The sequence below is a fragment of the Equus przewalskii genome, chromosome 10, assembly GCF_037783145.1.
Source record: "Equus przewalskii isolate Varuska chromosome 10, EquPr2, whole genome shotgun sequence".
Lineage (NCBI taxonomy): Eukaryota > Metazoa > Chordata > Mammalia > Perissodactyla > Equidae > Equus > Equus przewalskii.
In genome coordinates, this window is record NC_091840.1 from 50191710 (window position 1) to 50206903 (window position 15194).

The following is a 15194-nucleotide window of genomic DNA, read 5'->3' on the forward strand; positions in this document are numbered from 1 at the left end:
AGAAGCAACAGGTTCAGTGTACTTACGGCAACGTGGATGGATCTTAATAACACGGTGCTTAGAGAAAAAGGGAAGGAACACAATGAGATTTACAGCAATCTCACTTATTTAAAAAGACACATTCCCACAAACAACAAATCACATCCCATCAGAATATACAAAAATGAAAAGATAGACTTTGGCATAATTGCCTGTAGAAGGAAAGGGATAGAAATGGGAGAAGAGGTTAAAAATAAAATAAAATAATTAGGCAAATTTGTGAATGAATGAATGAAATAGTCTATTCTGCTTAAAACTCTTCAGCAGCTTCCCATTGAAGATTCATAGGTAAAGTTCAAACCTCTTAGATTAGCTCTAAAGCCCCAAGATCCAGCCTTCTGTCTCGCCATGGCCACTGAGTCCCTACCCATCCAGGCCCCAACCCTCCGCCCTCACTAGTCTTTTTGACGCTGGTCTGAATTGTCCAACTCAGTAGCCACTAGGTACATGTGGCTATTTAAGTTTAATTGAAATTAAATGAAACAACAAATCCAGTTCCTCAGTCTCACCAGCCACATTTCAAAAGCTCAGGAGCCACATACGGCTGGTGGATACTGTATTACCACAGATATGGAACATTTCTTCATCCCAGAAAGTTCTAGTAGACGGCACTGCTACACAACCATCTCTTTATATCTCCACTTCTGTGATACTAAATCTTGTTCTCAGGGATTCCTTATTTGAATTCCAGGCATTTATTGAGAACCTTCCTCTGACCATGTAGTGAGGAAGACAGAGGCACCACTAACTGTAATGATAATCGCAGTGCTTGTTAGCAACTCTGTGAGTCTTCTAGAAATATTTCAGGTAGTTTAGAAGAAAATGTGCATATTTATTTCTTCAACAAGCATTTATTGAGCATGTACTGTGTGTGCCAGCTACCATAAAAGGTGCTGGGGATAGAGTTGTGAACAAGACATGCAAGATCCCTGCCCTTATGTAACTCATGTCTAGCAAAGGAGGCAGTGAAATATGATACACATGATAATTACAGTTATAATCAGACCCCTGAGGAAATGCTCAGATTGATGTGATCCAGAACAAGAGGATGTAGGCGGTTATTCTGGAATTGGGCTGTCAGGAAAACACTGCCAGGAGGTGTGTCACTGTTTATGCTCTGACCTGACGGATGAGAAGAAGACAGCCGAATGAAGGGAGGAGGGACGTGAAACAGCTAGTGCAAAGGCTCTGAGGCAGAAAAGACTTGAGCCTATTGGAGGAAAAAGTTTAGTGAACGAGGAGGAGGGTGAGGGAGGCAGGACCAGATTTATTCCAAGAGTGATGGGAGGTCTTTGAAGAGTTTTAAAAAGGGCAGTGAGTCATATGGCCTGATTTATTTTTTTAAATAAATTTTATTTTTAAAAGCAGTTTTAAGTTCACAGCACAATTGAGCAAAAGATACGGAGATTTCTCATAAACCCCTATCCCCATACATGCACAACTTCCCTTACTTGATTTATGGTTGTTTTTCTTTTTGGTTTTTCCCTGAGGAAGATTGGCCCTGAGCTAACATCTGTGGCAACATTGCTCCATTTTGTATGTGGGACGCTGCCACAGCATGGCTTGATGAGCATGACTTGATGAGCCCAGGATCTGAACCTGCAAACCCGGGGCCACTGATGCGGAACATGCAACCTTAATCACTATGCCACTTGGCCAGCCCCTGATTTATGTTTTTAAAATATCACTTGGCTGCTCTGTGGAAAATAAACTGGAGGGAGGCAGAGGTGATGGGGGCATGGATTAGTGTGGGGGTGGTGAGGATGGAGAGAAGGGGACAAGTTTGAAGTCTGTTTTGGAAATAGTGTCTGCAGGACTTGGTGGTGGACTGGATGTGAGGGTGAGGGAAAAGGAATCAAGGAACCCAGGTTTTTAGCTTGAGCCAGCTTGGGTGGATGATGATGAGAAACGCTGGAGGAGGAACATAGTCGGGAGCTTGGTTGGAGCTTGTTTGAAACATCCCAGAAGAGAGCTCAAGCCGGCAGTTGGAGGGAAGCATCTGCAGCTCAGGAGAAAGTCCAGGCTAGACTCACGCGTTTGGAGTCCTGAGCACAGATGGGATTTCTAGCCCAAGGGTTGGGTGAGCTCTCTGCGAAATAAGTGTTGATCTCTATTCTCATAGATGAGGAAATGTCCCAGAGAGGCTAAGTGATTGGGCCAAAGTGAAACAAACAGTGCGTGGCCCAGGGCAGGAACAGCACGACCGTGTCTGGGAGGCACAGGAGGCCTGTGGGGGCTCTTCGGAGGGACAGCAGGGGTAGCTGGTTGGAGCCTAATTCTGTCAGGCCTCGAATCCAGGTGGAACCTTGTTCTGAATGAGTGGCCCCTGAATGATTATATAAAGCCCTTTACTGGGTTGTTCTTGGTTGAACTGAGTCATCTCAGAAGACTGGACGTCATTGGTGGGGATGCAGGCTTCCCTGGCAGGCTCCAGAGGGCAGTGAGGGTGGAGGGATGTTTTTCTGGACAGGCAGGTCTTTGCAGTCTCTCAGATCAAACTCTCACATTACAGCTCAGTCTGGGGAGCCAAGGTAGCGCCTGAGATGGACTGCCCAGAGGAAGTACCGGGCTGACTTGGAGGACTCCTTCTCCCTTCAGGGGTGGCAGGAGGGGAGACGCCCTCCTCTCCACACAGGTCTCAGGTGAGAGGAATGCTCTGTCGTGTCTAAGCTCCACCTTTAAGGCTGTTTCCACTTTGTAGAGACAAGCATTTAGTGATTCTCACTCACCTCTGAGCTGTCCAGCCCCCTTTTCCTTCACAGAAATTGGGGGTGCCAATGGCCAGAAAAGTCTGATATTCTAAGTTGGACCAAGTATCCTGAGGAGGTGAGCACAGGAGAGAGAAGCGCACGCAGGTCTCAGGCCTGTTCCCTGGGCAGTCAGGACAAGGTGACCTGAAGTGTGCCCAGAGAGTATTCTTTAATCTCTAACTTCAAACTCGCGTCTCACTGGCTTACAACACTCTTCCTTCCTGATTCCCTCCGAGCATTGGGCAGTTTCTCCTGCTCGGATTGTCCCCCTTCCCCATTCGTTTATTCTATAAACATTCAGAGCCAGCCACAGACCACGCTCTGTGGTGGGTGCTGGGGATGCAAAGACCCTGTTCTCACTGAGCTCATGGTCTGGTGGTGTAGACTTATGCATTGTCTGTAAGACAAGTGCTAGGTAGGGGTGAGCACAGAGGTGGTGAGGCAGAGAAGATGCCAACCAAGTCAGCCTGGGAGTGTCCAGGGCGGCATCGGCGGGAGGCGGAGCCAAATCCCAGTTCTGACAGGCACGCAAGAGTTGGCCAGGAGGAGACAGGAATGGGATTAGGGTTGTGACTGTAGCCAGGCGCACAGGCCCGGGACCGAAGATGCAGCAAGGGTATCCCTGTCAGAGTTGAGGCCCCAACCTGCCCTTTGGATCTTTCTGGTCTTAACACAGATGTCATCTGCACCTCACCTCCTCTCTTACATCTTGAGGTATTATTTTTTTAAAAATTTTTTTCTGTTGATTTGTTGAAGAATTTTATTTTATTATTATTATTTTTTTTTTGGTGAGGAAGATTGGCCCTGAGCTAACATCTATTGCCAATCCTCCCCTTTTTGCTTGAGGAAGATTGGCCCTGAGCTAACATCTATGGCCAATCCTCCTCTTTGCTTGAGGTCGATTGTCTCTGAGCAAACGTCTGTGCCAATCTTCCTCTATTTTGTATGTGGGATGCCACCACAGCATGGCTTGATGAGTGGTGTGTAGGTCTGTGCCTGGGATCCGAACCTGTGAACCCCAGGCCACCAAAGTGGAGCATGCAAACTTAACCACTACACCACCAGGCTGGCCCTTGAGGTATTCTTTTTATTGGCCTAGACAAGCCAAGAAGGATTGACACCCAGCTAATGTTTCTTTATGCCTCACTCACAGAACTCCCAGGCCCTCCCTTACCCTGTTGAGGGCCAGTCCTTCTTCAGGTTCCCCTGCTGTGGTGTCTCTCCTGCCAAAAGACCTGCCAGGCTTCTAGGCTGGGTTTGGCCCTGTCTTGGTGCTCACTCAGCCTCCAAATTCCTTGCAGTGTGCCGCATCACTCTCCTCTGTAGTTGCCTGACTACCTCTTAATTCCCGCCACTGGCTGCAGGGCCTGGCACAGAGCAAGGGATCTGTCAACACCTGGAGAGTGAATGAATGAATGATCATGATGAACACTCTATAGCCATTTGTGATTGGCTCATTGAGCTCCCTTCCTCTATGAGCTGGGTCTATGTTCTGTCCCCAGCCCTATTCCCTACTCACTTGTTCTTGTTTCTAAGACACTTTCGTTTCTTTTTTTTTTAATTAAAAAAGATGAGCTAACACCTGTTGCCAATCTTCTTTTTTTTCTTCTTCTCCCCAAAGCCCCCCAGTACATAGTTGAGGATTCTAGTTGTGAGTGCCTCTGGTTGTGCTATGTGGGACGCTGCCTCGGCATGGCCTGATGAGCAGTGCCATGTCCGCGCCCAGGATCCGAACCAGCGAAACCCTGGGCTGCTGAAGTGGAGCGTGCAAACTTAACCACTCAGTCATGGGGCCGGCCCCTCTAAGAAACTTTCTGACTTCTCTCTCTAGCCAGGTTCAGCAAGGCCTCTGGCAATAATGCGTGGGGAGAACTCTGGGGTAGGGCTTTTCCACCAGGCCCAGAAGCACTGTGGTCTCCTACTCCACCTCCACCCTCTTTTTCTTAGCTTTCAAAGAAGCAAGGTCAAAATCACTCAAGGTCAAGCATCCCTCAGGCATCTGCTCAGGGTGCTCCTCTTGCTCTCATACCAAGTGCCATTCATGAACCCATCACTGACTGGCGGTAGCCAGGTGCTGGCCTGAGCACACAGACCAACGTTATATATTTTTTTATTATCTGATAAGCTCCCCTGATCCCAGTATGGCAGGGACCATACTGCTAAGCCCGCCACTCTTGCATCCCAAGTATCTCGTGCTTCATGGACTCAGTAAGTATTAACTTAATGAGTGGATGAGTGAGTGAAGGCAGTCAAGGTTTCTGCTATCATCCCAGCAGCTGGGTGCTGGGAGAGCAAGTCCAAGAACCCACCGCCATGACCACCAAAGGGTTACCTATTTGCCCTCCCTCAAAGTTCATTTGGTGTGTATGACTTTTATGCAAGCCCATGATGGTGGAAGGGAGACTAGTCCCTGCCCAGGCCCCCTGATAATGATAAATTCTCACTGTGCAATATTTGTACCACAGAGAAGCCCCCCACCCTGACCTTAACCCCTGCCTGTTTTCCTTGTACTTATATCTGGAAATTCCTTCCATCAGCTGACTTAATTTACCTTCATATGCAACATAGAATCTGTTCACTGTGATCTCGGATGCATTTTTTTTCCTGCTTTTTCTCCCCCAAGTCCCCCCAGTACATAGTTGTATACTTTTTTTTAGTTGTGGATCCTTCTAGTTGTGGCACGTGGGACACCGATGATGAGCTGTGCCATGTCTGCACGCAGGATCCCAACCGGTGAAACCCTGGGCCGCCGAAGCAGAGTGTGCGAGCTTAACCACTGGGCCATGGGTCCGGCCCCTTGGATGCATTTTTAAAAAGGCATAGAAAAAAAGTTGGAGGAAAATATGGTAAAACATTAATAGTTGTCTCTGGGTGTTGGGTTTATGGCTAATTTTTTTCTTATTATTCTCTACATTTTCCAAAACTTTTTCTACACTGGAATCATATTTTTATAACAAAGAAAATTTGACAGAATCTTTTTAATTATGTAAAATCATTCCTCTTGATACAAATGGAACCCTGTCTCTTCCAGGTAAGGGACAAGTGGCGCAGACAACAACTGGTTTGTCCTCAACTCCAGTCTTACCTACCTTCCCAAGCCCAGCTCTGCCGTGAGACTAGTGTGCACAGCCCATCCAACTCTGAGCAGACTCCACAAGAATCTCAGAATCCCAGAACCTTAAGAGGATTGCCTAATTCCTGTATTACTGCATTTATCTTCAGGAGTGACTTGGTTAATACATGTCCGCCAGCCACACAAACTGAAGGCACCTTTGACCTACCCTTTGACTTCATCTTCCTCATTCAATTAATCACCAAGTTTCATCAATTAAATCTCCAAAATGTCTCTGGTGCTTGTCTTTTCCTCCCTGCCTCATCACCACTGCCTTGATCCAAACCTTCATTCTTGCTCACTTGGGCTACCGTCAAAGGCTCTTTACTGGTCTCTTGCTTCTAGTTCAGCTCCATTTGTTTCTTCCCAAATATAACAGCTTTGTTTTTTTTAAGCAGTTTTAGGTTCACAACAAAATTGAGTGGGGGGTCGGCCCTGTGGCCGACTGCTTGAGTTCGCGCACTCCGCTTGGGCGGCTCCGGGTTTCACCGGTTCAGATCCTGGGCACGAACGTGGCACTGTTCATCAGGCCACACTGAGGCGGCATCCCACATAGCACAACCAGAGGCATTCACAACTAGAAACAACAACTATGTACTGGGGGGGCTTTGGGGGGAAGAATAAAAAAAAAAATATTTGCAACAGTTGTTAGCTCAGGTGCCAGTCTTTAAAAAAAAGAAAATTTAGAGAGTTCCCATATACCTCTCCCTCACCCCCATGCACAGCATCCCCCACGCACAGCATCCCCCACCAGAGTGCTACATTTGTTATGACTGATGGACCTATAGTAACACATCATTATCACTCAGAGTTCATTGTTTACATTAGGGTTCACTCTTGGTGTTGTATATTCTACGGGTTTGGACAAGTTTATAAAGACGTGTATGCCCCATTGTGGTATCATACAGGATAGTTTCACAGCCCTGAAAATCCCCTGTGTTCCACCTATGCATTTTGATCCTGTGTCACCCATGGCTGGAATGAGCTTCCTAGAACCCAGCCACATCAGTGACTGGCATTGCCTCTCTGTTACCTACTGAAGAAAGACCCTGCTCCTTCGCACAGACTCGAGACTCCACGATCTGGTCCAGGCCTCCCTTCCTCCTCTACCTTTCATTTGCAATCTCTGCCCTCCACCCCAACCACTGGCATGGCTCCTCTTTTCACTCTGCACTTCTTCCTCCACACCTTTGCTCTCACTGGTCCCATTGTTTGGAATGCTCTTTACTCTTATTTCTACCTTTTTCCCCAAATTCCACCCATTTTTCAAGGTCCAGTTATTAAAATTCTGCTTTCCTCAGGAACCCTTAGTCCAAACCCCCATTGTTTGCTATCTGAACCACATGATAGTTTTCTAACCTCCGGTTTCTCACTCCTTCAACCCCTCTCTCACACTATTGTTGGACTATCCTGATCTAACCTTACTTTATATGCATCAGAACCATCTTTCCTATTAGTGGTCTCTATCAGTGGTGTGCTGCTAAAGGTTTAACAACTGGCTCTGGAGAGGGGGCCCTGATTTGCAGCTTCTGCCAATTTCCATGGTGTAAATACTTCCATCGTGGCCAATTTCAAGTTACCAATAAGACATTATTGAACATGGAGTTGGTAAGAGATGTACACAATTGGTTCTTATAAGGCTGTAGTGCAACCAGCCTCCACTACACCATTGATTCCCATTCAAAACTTTTCATTGGCGTTCCTTAAAGTACCCTTTGTACTATTGTTGCAACTCTCTGTAAATCTAAAGTTATTTCAAAATAGAAGGTTTAAAAAGTCTACCAGAAAAGATATAGAGTCATTTGACAAACTTCTTTCTCAGTTGAATATGGCTGCCCCTAAACTGTTACCCTTTGAAAAAGAAATGAGGAAATAATAATTGAGATTAATTGTCAGGGTATCATCCAAAGCCATTGAAAATCTATAGAAGGGTAGCTGGAGAGTTTTTCAAGAATATCTGAATTCTAATTTTATGAGTGAGTGTAACCACAAGAAGGTGGGAAAGGAATGTGAATGTCATTAAAACAAGATTTAATCTGAGCAATTGTATTTGAATCAGTTCTCAAGAAAGAAACTTGCCAGGCTGGCCTGGTGGTGTCGTGGTTAAGCTAGTGCGCTCCGCTTTGGCAGCTCCAGGTTTGTGGGTTCAGATCCCAGGCACGGACCTACACACTGCTCATCAGGCCATGCTGTGGTGGCATCTCACATACAAAATAGAAGAAGATTGGCACAGATGTTAGCTCAGTGACAATCTTCCTCAAGGAAAAAGAGGAAAATTGACAACAGATGTTAGCTCAAGGCCAATCTCCCTCACTAAAAAGAAAAAAAAAAGAAACTTCTATGTGAACTGAAGGGGAATGCTTGGTATGTAAATCAGAAAAAAAAAGCAGAGAGATTCTCCAATAATTTTCAAGTGAGTCCCGATCCAGGGTTATTACTATTCCAGGATTCTTTTTGAAGGGAAAACAGACAGGCCTTTTATACACTGAAGACAAACACATTATGTTCTTAGAGCTGTATGGTACTTGTCATGAAGGAAGTGTAGCTAATTCCCTTGCCTTGATTTCAAGGATCCTTGACTGGATTTTATCTTTCCACTTATTTTCTTACAGAAAGAATGGACAGATGGACCACCCAACAAAGATGTTCTATTGCCCTTGGCTATTTCAATTCATTTATAAGTAAGTTGATATTGCCATTTCTTCATCAATCTATTGTGAGTCTGGTTAGCTTGAGTCACGTATACCTTCGCTTGACATTAAATTGATACTTACAGTGTACCAAATATATGCCAGGCACAGTTCCAGGAGCTGGGGACACAATGGTAAACAAAACAGACAGGTTCTTGTCCTTATACAGGGTATATTCTAATGGGGAAGACCAGACATTAGTAAAGCAATTACACAGATAAATAAATATCAACAATCTGTGATAATACTGAGATCTGTTTGCTATGAGAACACAGAACATGAGAAGCTGACTTAGTCTAGTAGTTCAGGAAAAGTTTCCTTAAAGAAGGGACTTGATTGCCAAAATAACATGTTGGGGCTTACAAAGCTGAGGACTCTACCCTGGACTCTGGCGACTGCATAGATGCAATGCCCCTGTGGTCCCCCCAGGTGCTATCTCATCTCTCTACAATACTATGCAAGATTTGGCCCTTCTCTTTCTCAGAGTGTGCATGCTTTAGTCTCCTATCACGATTGTTGGTGCCTCTTCTATTTTGATTGGAAGCTCCTGGGGGCTGTTGTCGCTCAGCCACCTTTAATTATCATGTAGCTGTGCCTTTGCTCAGCTCGGACACTTCCCCAATGTCTCAGAGAAATGAGCCAATTAAGACTGTCACATTATGCACACTATGTCCTGTCATACAAAGACGGCAATATAGATATATATTTTTTCTTTTTCTCCCCAAATCCCCGCAGTACACAGTTGTATAGTTTAGTTGTGGGTCCTTCTAGTTGTGGCATGTGGGACGCCACCTCAGCGTGGCCTGATGAGTGGTGCCATGTCCGCGCCCAGGATCCGAACCAGTGAAAGCTGGGCCGCCAAAGCGGAGTGCATGAACTTAACCACTCAGCTACGGGGTCAGCCCCAGCAATATATTTTTTAAGTAACAGCTTTATTGAGATATAATTCACATATCATACAATGTAATTATTTAAACTGTAAGGTTCAATGTTTTTTAATATCTGAAGAATGCAACCATCACTCCAATCAATTTTAGAACATTTCCATCACCCCAAAAGACACCCTCTCCCCCTTCCCCTGTACCCATTAGCAGTCACTCCTCTTTCCCCTAACCCCTCAGCACTAGGCAACTACTAATCTACTCTGTCTCTATAGATTTGCCTATTCTGGACATTTCCTATAAATAGAATCATCTACTATGTGGTCTTTTGTGACTGACTTTCATTTAGCATAATGTTTCAAGGTTTATCCATGTCGTAACATGTACCCAGTCCTTCGTTCCTTTTTATTGCTGAATAATATTTCATTGTATAGATATACCATATTTTATTTACATCTTCATCAATTGAGGGACATTTGGGTAGTTTCCATTTTTTGGCTATTATGAATAATGCTGTTTTGAACATTCGTTGTACGACAGATTTTTATTTATTTTATTATTATTTTTTTTTTTGAGGAAGATTAGCCCTGAGTTAACTACTGCCAATCCTCCTCTTTTTGCTGAGGAAGACTGGCCCTGAGCTCACATCCGTTCCCATCTTCCTCTACTTTATATGTGGGACGCCTACCACTGCATGGCTTGCCAAGCGGTGCCATGTCCGCACCCGGGATCCAAATGGGCGAACCCTAGGCCGAGGAAGCGGAACGTGCCCACTTAACCGCTGCGCCACCAGGCCAGCCCCACCATTTTTAAATGAACAATTCAATGGCATTTAGTGCATTTACAGCATTGTCCAACCACCACTTCTACCTAATTGCAAAACATTTCATCACTCTAAAATAAAACCCCAGCCCTGTAAGCAGTTACCCCTCCTCTGGCTGCCCCACAGTACCCGGCAACTACCAATCTGCTTTCTGTTTCTACGGATTTACCTATTCTGAATATTTCACAATAGAATCATAGAATAGGTGACCTTTGGCATCTGGCTTCTTTCACTTAGCATGTTTTTGAAATTCACCTGCTTGTAGCGTGTATTAGTACTTCATTCCTTTTCGTGTTTGAATAATATTCCATTACATCTGCATACCATAATTTATTTATCAATTCATCTGTTGATGGATATGTGGGTTGTTTCCACCTTTTGGCTTCTGTGAATAACGCTGCTGTAAATATTCTCATACAAGGCTTTTTTGGCATACCCATTTTTATTTTGGGTATACCTAGGAAAGGAATTGTTGGATCATATGGACAACACATCATTAAGAGCAGGAATTGAATTTTTAAACAATGCACCCTAGAATTTTTTTTTTAACAAAGACAAGGGCAGAAATTTCAAAAAATTGAATGGAAGGAGCTAGGGGTGATAGCATAAATGTAGTAACTCAAGATAGTGCTTGCTGTTCAGATCTACCGTATCACAGGATTCTTGGACAAAACAAGAACCAGATTCAGGGTTTTGGATTCCAAGACCAGATATTTAGTTGCTCGTCTTGTTCCACAGTACTGTTGTCCGCCTAGCTTACCGACACAAACAAGGCAGCCGTGAAGGTAGTGATGGAAACCTGGGAACTGGAGAGAAAAGACTATAAAGTTTCAGGAAAAGAAGCCGCTTTCTTCCCAAGAGCGAGGGCCAGGGAAACACATTCCGAGAGGTAGCTTGTTTCCAGCTTCACGGTTATCTCCTATGCTATAGAGAACGTCAGTGGAATTGAACATACCACTCTTCTTCATGGAGAATTTTTTCTAAGGGTGTTCGCTATTGTTTTGGAGACCGCAGAGAACAGTTGGGAAAAAGAGAAATGTCACGTAAGTCTCTTTATTTAGAAATCAGAGGTAAAAAGGCCTCTATGGAAGCCATAAGGACCAATAAGGACCGAAGGTTTAAACAAGATGGTGGCTGGGACAGGACCGCTCTATCTTTCCGGGTGAAACTCTATGGCAGAGCAGAGGCGTACAGTTTAGAGAAGTGAAGCCGAGATGGGTGGTAACCCGACCACACTAGCGCGCTAGGACTGGGGAGCGGAAAGAGCTCTCTTGCGCATGTGTGGACCGGGGGGATGGGTTTCGAGACAAGGGGTCCACCCACAGTGCAAGTTTTCTGAAACGTGTGAGTCGTTTACGTCCAGTTAAAGCCGAGGTGGGGCATTTCCTAAGACGCATGCGTTCTGGACAAGACAAGCGTACCGTGGCGTGGTCTTTTCAACGCCGGGCGTACACACGACGTTTGAGGTGGAAGGGGCGTTCAGGATTCCCAGCACGCATGCGCTTTGAGGCCGAGGCGTTTCCTTCAGAGGGTGTGGAGTGCAGGGCTCCTTACTGCGCAGGCGCAAGGACTGTCCGGTAGGGCTAGCGGTCTATCACCGGGAGAGAAGAGGTGGTTCAAGGGCTTAAAAAACCGGGTGCGCCTGCGCGTTGCCTACTGGTGGGAAGAGCTCAGGATTTGTGAGGGGCGGGGTCACGTATGAGCGTCATTGGATGGGTAGGTGGGAGGGAGGGTGGAGCTCGGGGAGGATCTGTGCGCTTGCGCAGTGCGGGGGTGGAGGGCCGAGGAGATAGATAGCACGCTTGCGCGGCTGTCACAGGGCTGCTTGGTTGGTCAGTGGGGAGTCGGCGCCTGCGTACTAAGACCCGTGTGCAGCAGCGGCGGCGGCGGTAGAGGCGGCGGCGGCGGCGGCAGCGGCTCGGAGGCAGCGGTTGGACTCGCGGCGAGCGGACGGAGTCGAGTCACTGCGTTCGCGCGAGGTGAGAGCTGGCAGGGCGCGCGTGCGCGGAATCTTGGGTTTGGCCTGGGCACACAGATGGGACTGCGCGGGGGTCGGGGAGGGGGCAGAGGGGAGCGGCGGCCGCCGCCGCACGGGGTTCGGTCGGCGAGCGGCGCGAGTTGCGGAGAGGCGCGGGCGCGCGTCCCGGTTGGCGCGCAGGGTGACGGTTGGGGCCGGCCGGGTGACGTTGGAGCGACGCAGGGCGGGGGACGGTGAGCCGCGAGGCCGCCACGCGGGAGAGGCCGCCGGGCGGCCACACCAGGACGAGGGCCGGGGGCCAGATCGGCCCGCTGGGACAAGGGTACCTGGGCCGTTGAGAACCGGGCGCCGCGCGGCCACGTGAGGTGGGGGAGGGGGCTGTTCGGTGAGAGGGCATGTGGGGGGGGTTGGCGGCCGGCGGGGGGGAGGGGAGGCGGCGTGGCTCCGGCTTTTGAGGAGGGGGCGGCCGCGGCACCGGAAGTGCGCCCCACGGGAGGCTGCCCTCGGGGTCGGAGGCCGCATGGCCGAACGTGGACCGGGGCCGCATGGCAGCGTGGGGACCCCTCCCCCCAGATCCCGGCCACCGGAAGCCCCCGGCGGCCACATGGTGGGGGGGAGCCGGCAACCCCCGGCGCGGGCAGAGCTGGTCCTCGCGGGCGCCTAAGGGAGTGTGGAATTTTGAGGAGTGGGAGAAGCCCGAGGCCCAGATCCTGATCACTCTGGAGAGCCTGCTGCGGGCATATGTTAGCGCGCCCCCACCTCATGGGCCCCTGAAACTTTCCCCCAATCCTCACGTGAAGTGAGGCTGCCAGCCAGGTGTAAGTGGCACTCTTCTGCGCTGGGAGATCAGAGAAATGGGGAAACCGAGGACGATTGGACGCGAGCCCAACTCTTCTTGGTTGTACCGACAGCGTCTTAAAGTCCAGGGCAGATGAGTTCCGCGCTGTGATGGGTGCTCTTCACCTTGTCACTGTGTTCCTCGCTGTGTCTGATTTGGGAGTTCTTGATTTTAGAGTCCTTAACTCTACTATCCTAGTATAATTTATACTACTCACTACTACCAGCCTTTTGCTTTCATTTTATTGTCATTCACCACTCCCCACTCCCCCACTTTCTACTGACTGTACAGGCCCGGCCTGAAAAGCCGACAGGACCGATGCATCCTGGGAAAAGTGGGAGGGCCTTCAAGGAGAGGCTGGGTTCCTGGGTTCCCTTTGGGAAACAAGACCGAGGTGTTTGGCAGGGGGATCAGTTTGAAAACAACTTTACTTTCTCCCCCTCCACTGCATCTGTAAACGCGTGTTGGAGAGGCGGGAATCCCCCAAAGAGGCCTTGTGGTTTCCTGTACCAGTGACTGGCTTGTGTGTGGATACGGTGGGGGGGGGGGGGGGGTGTAACAGAGACGGGTGGGGCCCTGTCCTCCGGTTTCCACCCTCCCTTCTCCTCCCCCCCATTAGCCCCGCCCTTTTGCTGGCTCATAGCTGCTCACCTAATTATAGCCCTGGTTATATGTGGGGAAGAGGGGTGGTTGGTTTCAGTGGCAAGTAACACCTGAGTCCTCCCCCTCCCAGGAATTAGGCCTTTGCCCATCTCAGAGATTTGGCATCCTAACTTCCTGGAGCCTTCTTTTCCCGAGCCACCTCTCACTTTCATTTGGGGGTGGGGATGCAGCTTATTCCTCCTCCCACCCGCACCTCATATATACACCAGTTCTGAAGTATTTTGTGATTCCAAACAATATTTAATCTAGGGACTTCGACTTTATGTTAGGTGGGTAATGGAATAAGAGGCTGGGGGGGAAATGAAGTAATGTTTCCAGAGAGTGGAATAGGTTGGAGCCCCTGTTAATCTCTGTCTTTGCTGACCCTAGTTCTCTTCTTGACTCTAGTTGGAATCGAAGCCTCTTAAAATGGCAGATGATTTGGACTTCGAGACAGGAGATGCAGGGGCCTCAGCCACCTTCCCGATGCAGTGCTCAGCATTACGTAAGAATGGCTTTGTGGTGCTCAAAGGCCGGCCATGTAAGATCGTGGAGATGTCTACCTCCAAGACTGGCAAACACGGCCACGCCAAGGTTAGAATTTCACCTCTTCACATCTTGCCTTCCCTGCACCTCCCATATCCATGGGGTTCCTGGCAGCAAGCTGTCATCAGTCCTAGCCCTCTACCTTCCTTTCCTTCTTTTCTTACCATCCAGTTCCTTGTGTTCAGCACTCAGCCCTGGATGCCTACTATACCTGCTCCCCAGCCTTCAGCCTTTTCCTTGGTTATCCTCCTGTGCCCCACCATTCTCTGGTAATCGCTTCCTTTCTCCATCTTTGTGTAAGTCTCTAACTTCTCTTGGTGGTCCTTTATGCTCAGGCTGTTCAGCTGGTCCTTCCTTATTCCTGACTTTTACTTTTCTCCTTTGTCTCTCTGTCCTTGAGTCTTTGTAGGTGCTCTTGGTTTCCTTCACTTTGCCCACAGTTTCTACAATCCTAACACAGAATGCAGGCTTCCCTGCAGGAACTCCAGGTGTACCTCTGAGCTTCCAGATCACCCTGCTGCCCCACTCTGCAGTGCCAGCTTTCCCTTTGGACCTCTGACGCAGTGTCAAACTGCCTCTGCTTGCCCTCCTCCTTGAGTTCTCTGAGCCTCCTCCTTGGTTTCTTGGGTCCTGACCTTCTTGCTAGTGCTTTCATCACTTCAGACTTTTCTTTTCCATCAAAAGCTCAATCTCGTTCATCCTTGTTGGATTTTTGTAGTTTTGTTCCCTAATCAGTTTTTCTATCTTCTATTGACTTGGCATTTGTCCTGGGTTACCCCTAACGTCTAGATCCTTTTCTGTGTTCTTTCTGGTTTCCGTATTTCCTAATTGCATAGTCCTTTCTCGTGCCGTCCTATTTTCTCAGCTCTTTCCCTTCTACCTTTCTTATTTCCCA

General features: G+C 48.0%; 1 protein-coding gene across 12 annotated transcripts in view; it reads left to right on the forward strand.

The window, feature by feature from the left end:
- Nucleotides 1–15194, forward strand: part of EIF5A (eukaryotic translation initiation factor 5A) — a 22829-nt gene that overhangs the window by 5836 nt on the left and 1799 nt on the right. Inside the window, exons 4-8 of one of the 12 annotated variants that reach the window (XM_070563045.1) lie at nt 2552–2681; nt 8514–8582; nt 11034–11338; nt 12115–12274; nt 14162–14347. In XM_070563045.1, coding sequence (XP_070419146.1) covers nt 14183–14347 — 165 coding nt within the window. In that variant the 5' untranslated portion in view covers nt 2552–2681; nt 8514–8582; nt 11034–11338; nt 12115–12274; nt 14162–14182. Of the gene's footprint in view, nt 1–2551; nt 2682–8513; nt 8583–11033; nt 11339–11472; nt 12012–12114; nt 12275–12401; nt 12639–12692; nt 13092–13461; nt 13635–14161; nt 14348–15194 lie in introns of those variants that run through there. The other 11 variants (XM_070563046.1, XM_008530395.2, XM_070563052.1 and 8 more) reach the window with 11 other exon arrangements.